General features: G+C 46.6%; 2 protein-coding genes across 8 annotated transcripts in view; both read right to left on the bottom strand.

Annotated features, from left to right (window-relative positions):
- TRNAU1AP (tRNA selenocysteine 1 associated protein 1) overlaps positions 1-373 on the bottom strand; it is a 17,128-nt gene extending 16,755 nt beyond the window's left edge. The window contains exon 1 of one of the 4 annotated variants that reach the window (XM_006924339.3): positions 166-359. In XM_006924339.3, coding sequence (XP_006924401.1) covers positions 166-192 — 27 coding nt within the window. In that variant the 5' untranslated portion in view covers positions 193-359. Of the gene's footprint in view, positions 1-165 lie in introns of all 4 variants that reach the window. The other 3 variants (XM_015598944.2, XM_006924338.3, XM_025041506.1) reach the window with 3 other exon arrangements.
- A 1,726-nt stretch (positions 374-2,099) lies between these two features.
- RCC1 (regulator of chromosome condensation 1) overlaps positions 2,100-8,011 on the bottom strand; it is an 18,037-nt gene continuing 12,125 nt past the window's right edge. For all 4 annotated transcript variants that reach the window (XM_025041512.1, XM_025041511.1, XM_006924340.3 and 1 more), the window contains 6 exons: positions 7,892-7,988; positions 7,639-7,761; positions 6,996-7,151; positions 6,631-6,750; positions 6,141-6,293; positions 2,100-5,234 (listed from right to left, as the gene is read on the bottom strand). In XM_025041512.1, coding sequence (XP_024897280.1) covers positions 5,059-5,234; positions 6,141-6,293; positions 6,631-6,750; positions 6,996-7,151; positions 7,639-7,761; positions 7,892-7,988 — 825 coding nt within the window. In that variant the 3' untranslated portion in view covers positions 2,100-5,058. The remainder of the gene's footprint in view (positions 5,235-6,140; positions 6,294-6,630; positions 6,751-6,995; positions 7,152-7,638; positions 7,762-7,891; positions 7,989-8,011) is intronic.

Below are 8,011 nucleotides of genomic sequence, written 5' to 3' on the forward strand. Positions count from 1 at the left end.
CAGCGCCTTCCTTCCCCTACTTGTTCGGACCACCCTTCTGTGTCACCCGAAATAACTCCCCTGCCCATTCACTTCTGGGATCCATAACTCCTCTCCCTCAGACCCTTCCTCCCTCGTGACACCAAGATTCTTTCTCGTCCGACCCAGGCGGCCGCCCTCACTCACGTCGCCCATCCACAAGCTGGCCGCCATGCCCGCGGCCGGGCCTGGAGTCAGCGGGCCGCGGAGGCCAGCGCCGGCGGTACTCCGCCGAGCCCCGACCGCCACGGAGCATGCGCTTCCGACGCCTTCTGCGCACGCTCCGAAACTCGAAGCCCCAGGCCGCGCCTGCGTGTGCCGCTCCGGATTTTTCCCGCGACGCGGCTGGAAGCCCAACTTCCGGTTCCCGGCGGGAGGAGTTCAGACCCGAGTCCACGGGGTGGTGCGGGGCTGACTTCAGCCTGCGCAGGCCGGTGGGTTACTCGGGTAACTGGCTTGCTCGGGTTTCTTTCTTACTATATATTTAGACATACACGTACATATAAAATTTCAAAAATAATGTATGCTTATTGTAAAAACTTGCAAATTCAAGCACATTAATGAAAAGATGAAACGTCCCCTCTAGGAGCCTGGACGATCCAGTTGCCCAAACTCTGTGCGACCTTGGACAAGAAGACACTGGTCTGCCCTAGCCACCCATTTCGCAAGACATAAGCTTTTGTTGAAAAAACTTCCGTCATTACCGTATATAGCCCTGGGGTAAGGGGAGGGGAGGATTAAAGGGAATGTAAATTGAGGCAACCTTGTCATTTCAGCAATCCCCAAGTCTTGTCACTCTACTTTGAGTCCCACATTCACTGTCCTAATCCAAATCACCAAGAACTTTAACCTGTCCCAGTGTAAACGCACATGAACTTCATTCTTTAGCATGCATTTCACTTTAACCCAAGCTCGCTTTATTTAGCCTGATAAAACTCTTACTTGCATGCTTTCCCCAGATCCTCCTATTTGTACATGTATTATATGTCCACTCCTTTTAATCGTTAAGCCCTTAGGACATTGGGTTCTGGTCAGCGTCAAACTGACTTAAGCATAGTTTCATGTCTGTCAACCATGACCAAGATACAATAATCAAACCTCAAACAAGAATAAGTTTTTAGTCAAACAAAGATAACACCTTGACCTGTTGTTTCAGCTTCAGACTCATGAAAGCGAAGTAGTGCCACGGACCACATCCCCTGGAAACTAGACTGAACAATGCCATGACTGACATCAGGACCTCATGCCATGATCAATTGCTCTGTACCTTAGCACTGACCAATCAGTAGAGCCCAGGACCCCAATTCCCATAGTATCCATAAGATTTTCCCTTATATAATCTAGCCAACAGAGGCCATTGGGGAGCCAGGTTTATGAGAGCCCTGGCTCACCTTTGTCTCTGGGCTTGGCGCCAATTCCTTAAATCTTTACTATTCTTTGCTGCAATCTTCTGTTCCTGTCTTCTTTGGCGTGGATACATGCAGGCAAATGGACCTTTTGAGTCTGCATAACACCAGAACAGTGACCTGCCCATACAAGGCCCTCAGTAAACATGATTTCACTGACTAGATAATCCTGACAGTTTGACTCTCCTAGGTAGGGGTGTCCCAGGCCTCAGCCTCACTTTGGTGACCATTTCTTAGAATGAGAAGGTTCTGTAGGTGGTAATTGTCGTCTCTAATCTAACAGTGAAGCTCACCCAAAGTGCTTCAGTATCTCTTTCTGGGGCTCCCACTGGGCTGGTGAAACCCTAAGGTTCTTCCTTACCAGTTTATGCATCCTAAGCGTGGGGTGTCGGGCCCCTTAGTCAAACACTCAAACTTGAGATCCGACCACGAGCTGCCAAGTTTCCAGCTTTATCCTACTCACTGCAATGGTAGTGTAGTGGTTGGGTGCTTTGGCTATAGACTAATGGAGCACCAAACCCAGTCCCTTCTCATTAATTATTGTGGCAAGTTTTGAACCTCTCTGAGACCAATGTGGATAGTATCAGTACTTCACAGGGTGTTGTGAGGAGAGAAAAAACTGGGAAAGCACTTGGCCCAATGCCCAGCACCCAATAAGTTCTCCAACATGGCAGCTGCAAATTATGATAGTGATTTATTTAGTACATCTTCCAGTCCCTGTGCTTTGCTCTTTGCTTACTATTTTTTAAAAATGGAAAAATTTAAAAATATTAACTCTTAATTTAGAATATAAGCTTCATGAGACAGGGATCTTTGTACATTTGTTTCTAATCAAATTCCTACAATGTCTGGCATAGATAGGCACTTGAAAAAAATATCTGCTGAATTTATGACAATGAACAGAAGTCACTTACCCCATCTATCCCTACCCCCAACTCTCTCTTGTGGCAATAATTTCCAAATCTTTTCCCTAGAATCTATCTGCGTATTTCTACATAACATACTCTCTTTATTTATAGTTTCAGATAATTTAAGTGATTGCCCCACCTACGTATACACTTCTTCTCCATCTCCTTTTTGGTCAAAACAATATTGAACATTTACATTATTTTGACTTTATCAATATTACTTATAGCTGAGCCACATGGAGCACTATGATTACATTTGTTTTGGGGTTAACTAATCCAGGTGGGAGGAGGATTGGGGAAAAGATAAAATTGAGAGTACCTGGTATGTTCGAATACACAAAAAGAGATTTACACTTCTAATGGACATTGGCACTGAATTAATGATACTTATACCAAAAAACTAAGCACATGAAAACCATTATTAACTCTAGGGAATAAAAAAATATAGTCACAATAATAAAGACTTACAATCACAATGTATGTGTCTGACACTGTTCTAATATATGTAAGGTACCGACAGAGCTTTATAACTCTTACATGCAATACAAGGAAAACGAATTGAGGTTCTGGGCTCAGGAGGGGGCTGATTTAGATTCCAGCCTAGCCTGTGCACTTGACTTCAAGCAAGTCACTTGAACTCTCAGGGACTGAGGTACATCAATTCACACTTTACAGGGCTGATGTCAGGATTAAACAAGCTATTATTGCCTACAAAGTGCCAGCACAATGCCTGGTTCATTTTAAGTCTCAATCCACAAGAGCTATTAAGAACAGAATACCTTCAACCTGCTATATTGTCAAAAGGGAAAAACTCCAGTAAATCTAATCCAAATGGACTTTTTTGGTGGGGTTGGGGATAAGAGTAGCAGACACAGAAGAGCTTCTTTTCAAAGAAAATACAATTAAAGGTGTGATTTTCCCTTCTAAGTCAATTTCTAATCAGCATAGTGCCTGCATCAAAACTAAAAGTTCAAGTGCAGGAGGGAGGGAATTATAGAATACACTTTAAGTTATTTTACATCATATTCATTTTTCTAAGAGTCACTGACATCCAGTAAGAATCCTCCTGGCACTAATAAAACTTTCCTGTTATACATATATAGGGCTTCTATATAGAACAACATTGTCCATTGTAACTTCCTGCAATTATAGAAATGTTCTATATATTTTTACATTTGTATAGCCCAATACCACAGGCACTAGCCATATGTGACTACTGAGGACCTGAAATGTGGCTAGTGTAAGAAAGTTAAAATTCTTACAAATTTTATTTAAATGTAAATGGCCACATGTCACTAGTGACCACCATATTGGACACAGGTCAGCTCTGTATGATTTGGTTGCTCAAAGGCCTGTGAAAATCTACATTAATATGCATAAGTTGTCTTGTTATTGTGCAGTAAACTGTTTAATCAATTACATCAGCTGTTGAAAATGATACAACAGCAAACTTAGTATAAGCATTTCTAAAGATGTACTATCCTGGTTTGGGATTAGGATGTTAAAAGATCCATTCCATGTCTCTCGTATTATGCAGCATAATTGAAAAAAAAAAATCCAGTGATTCCTGAAACATATCTAAGCAAATATCAACTTTTTTGATTTGTATGGAACAGCTATATCAACAGCTGACTGTGGCAAACATCCTGACATCACCTAATTCCTAGTTGTGACCAGGTTGATAGGTGTGGGTTTATCCTGCCCTTCCCAACACAGCAGGGAGTGTGTAGTAAAGAAGTGGCCTGTTTTATAAAACTCTGTATTTATTCAAAATGTTAAAAGATTTGACTCTCCCCTCCAAAATACTTTACATTAAAAAAAAAAAACAAAAAAACCAAACCTGTTTTCTGTTTCTCAGCCACTGCTTATAAGCTGTTGCTTCCCTTTCTGGGACCAGCTTCTGCCCCTCCAACCCTCTTCCCCTCCCTCCCTTCACTCTTGATATTGCTATAAATTTGTTTATAAAACCCTCCTTCCCCTCTCCCCTCGACGTCCTGCCCTGCAGGCATAGCTTCCTTTCCAGATTTCAGGCCTTGGCTGCAGGTGAGGCAGGCTGGATGGGCAGTGCAGGGCAGAATGCTTTGTGCTTCTAGAAAGGTTGATTGGCTTTTTTCTTGATCAAGTAGAGGATGATCGGTTTGGGTTTTTTTTTTTGCCCCATGGACACCTGTTCAGAGTCATATATTTGGCTTGGGCTTGCCCATAGCTGGTAGCCCTGCCCCTTCTCCAGTTACCCCCAGGCATAGGTCCATGACAGCTGGGTCTGACGACTGTACCATTTGTCTGCCTGTGGATTGTGAAGGACAGGAAGAGTGGCACATGACTACAGTAGGGCTTGAGGAGCCCCAACTTCTCAGAGAATGGGAACCAAACCCCCAGGGAAGGAAGTTTTGATTTCTGGTAGGCAAAACCAGGGTCAGCCAGGACCATGGGAGATAGGGATGAGGGAGAAAGGTCTAGTCACACAGTTCTAGAGTGAGAGACATTCCTTCCAACAAAACCCTCCCCCCTCTTCCATTACCCCCCTTCATCCTGTAGGTTCCAGGATGATTCCGGAAAGGAGGGAGAAAAAGAAGAAAAGGATTCTGTTCTGCTAATGGAAAAAAGGAAGGAGATGACAGAGTACTTGGGGCCAGGGGACGCCTGCTGGAGTCTGTAATCATCATGGCTTTCCTGTTCTGGGAGGGCGGGCAGAGGGGCCAGGAGCCAGGCCCTCGGAGACTTCATCAGCTCTGTTCCTTGTCCTTGACTAGTAAGACTGTGTGTTGGCCTCCACTGGATACAGATAAGACCACACGGTTCTCCAGCTGTTTGCCTGTCATCTCCACAGGGCTCCAGGCATCCTCCTCCTGCCCCGTGCCCAGCTGGTAGTTGGTGCCCATACCCCAGGCAAAAACACGACCTACAAGAAAGAGAAACAGGGGCAGCTTTCTCTAGGATCCCTAGCCCCACCTTTCTTTCTGTAGTGAGAGAAGTGAATTTTGGCCTTGGCCTATAGCAGCCTGGCAATGTCTTAGCCTCTGGGAGTTCAGGGAAGCTGGGAAAGGTCAAGGAGATGATGGATGAGTTCTGTCATCCAGAGACCACAGTCTTTACACATCACCAAAGACTTCTCCCTACTCCTAGGCATGGCATTCAAGGCCCTACATGACTGGCCACACCCCAAACCTCTATACCACTCCACTCCCAGGACCAGACACCTTTGAGACTGCTCTGGATGTCCTTTGCTTATCATAAAGGACTGAACCTTCATGGTGTAGTAGAAGCCCCAAGTTCAGGAACTCTTTCCAGATAATCCCAGATCAAGCACCTCTACCAGCTCAACTTCTCAAGGCCTCCATGGCTGTCCCACTCCCCCACTCATGCTTTGCCAACTGCTTGCTCACACTCTCCTCGGTTGTGCTTGCTAGAACCCTAATTACAAGCCTTCTTTCTCCTAATAAAATTCTAAGTATAACTCCCTGGGAAGCTGGCACATACTAGGTTGTAAATAAAGGGGTCATCATGGTAGAAAACGTAAAGAGAAGCCTGAGTTAGTGTGGAGATCTGGGTTCAAGTCCTACTGCCTAGCCAGGTCTCAGTTATATATCCCCCTTTGCTGTTTTTCTCCTCTAGAGAACAAACTGCTTTTATTAAAATAATCTGTTTACTCATTTTGTGTTCATCAAAGCCAGAGCTTTTGACAATGTTATTGCAAACACTGGCATCTCAGCTCCGTCTGATGCTGGACATCAGAGCCTTCTGGGCAGTTTGGTAAGAATTGCGACCCCAGGCCCCAACCAGACCCAGTAAGAGCAGCCCCACTCACCATCCTTGGTCACAGCATACCCCACAGAGGCCCCACAAGCCACTGAGGAGACAGCAGGCAGCCTGGAGATCAGGGTGGGTATGCTCTTCTCCTCGGCACCCTCCCCAAGGCCCAGCCGCCCATACTCAGCTCGGCCCAGGCTGTATGCTTTCCCTGTAGGAGGAAGGAGAGAGATGAGTAGCAGAGAATATGTTTCAGGTTGGCCAGGCGAGTTCCTATATCCATGGGAGCTGTTCCCTGTTCCCAGGGTGGTGAGAAAGAGATCTGCAGTGTCTCTTCCAGTTTTGTGGGAGGCCTGGGAGAATCCCCATAGACTCCCATTGAACTCACACTTGTAAGAGCACCAGGACTCTGAGGGATGGGGGTGACTCTCATGAACCCACATTTACCCCAACCCATGGAGCAAACCGAGGTTCCAAGGACCATGGTGTCAAGAGTCAGGCCAGGCCTGTGCCCAGGGAACACGGCATTCCCAACCTGGAGGTCCCACCTTCGGAATCCATGCAGACTGTATGGTGCTGGCCACCAGAGAAGCCAACCCAGGACTTGGTGGAGTTCTTGAAGGATGTCAGGTTCTGGGGCACGAAGCAAGATTCTGTGCCTGGGGTTCCTGGGGGGAAGGACCAGGACAGAGTTGTTAGGGCTGAAAGTGTCCAAGAGGCTGTCCTTCTACATCCCCTCCCACACTGAGGCCTTCCTACCCTTCACCAGAGTATAAATAGTCTCACTTTACAGATGACAAAACTGTGGCTTTGAGGGGTGATCTTACCAAGGGTGTACAATAAATGAGTAGTGGAGCCAGGACTGGAATCTAGGTCACCCTGGGCTATGCTGGACACTGGGCTCGAGACTCACCAAGCTGATGGTAGTTGGAAAGGCCAAAGCCATATACATGGCCCTCGAGGGAGATGGCAAAGGTGAAGTAGGCGCCACAGAAGGCATCCTGGAATCTCACGTGGCCCCGGCTTCCTCTGGATTTAAGCATCACACTCTTGGGGACCAGGAGTCGTTCTGCAGGCAGAGAAGAAGCCGGGGTCAATGGCAGACACACACAGCCTCTCCTCTTTGGCCTGTATTAGTTTCCCCTCCATTACGAAAGCCCTCAGAGGGGACTTTCTCCCTATTGTACTGAAGAGGTAACTGAAGCCAAGAGAATACAAACACCTCACTCAGACTCCCACGGAAAAAGAAGTATCATTTACATGGAACTTACCAGGTGCCAGCCATTCTTCTATGTTAACTCATTTAACCTCACAACAACCCAACGAAGTAGGTAGGTTTAGATGTGAGGAAACTATGTCTAAGGTCCCACAGCCAATAGGTAGTAGAATCAGGACTCAAATCCAGGGTAGCCTGGCTCTAGAGTCAAAGTTCTTAACTACCACTGCAAGTCTATCTGATGTAACCCTGAACACACACAAAAAAATCCCTCCTGCCTTTGACCTTCATTAGAGGTGGATTGCCAAGCTGCCCAGCCAAAGGAACCTAGGCCACCTACCAAGGCCCTGCCGGCCACCACGATTGGCAAATAATTCAGGCACACGGCCCAGCTGGCCCTGCTCCCCGCAACCCAAAGTGTAGAGGTCACCATCAGCTGTCAGCATCACCAAGTGGTCGTTTCCTGAGGGTGAGAGAAATGGGAACATGGCACTCGAACCCAGATGCAGGGCTCGTCTATTAGGCCCAAAGCTGGGCCAGACCCAAAACAAGGTCCTCCAACTCCTGCTCAGAGCAAGTACCCCTAGACTCACCTGAGGCCACCTTCACCACAGGCATACTCAACTGCACTTGCACAGGTACCATGCTCTTCTTCATAGGCTCCAAAAGCCCGATCACACCATTATTGTCCTGGAAGGGAGGGCACAGCACTT

Source organism: Pteropus alecto, unplaced genomic scaffold (assembly GCF_000325575.1).
Source record: "Pteropus alecto unplaced genomic scaffold, ASM32557v1 scaffold39, whole genome shotgun sequence".
Classification (NCBI taxonomy): domain Eukaryota; kingdom Metazoa; phylum Chordata; class Mammalia; order Chiroptera; family Pteropodidae; genus Pteropus; species Pteropus alecto.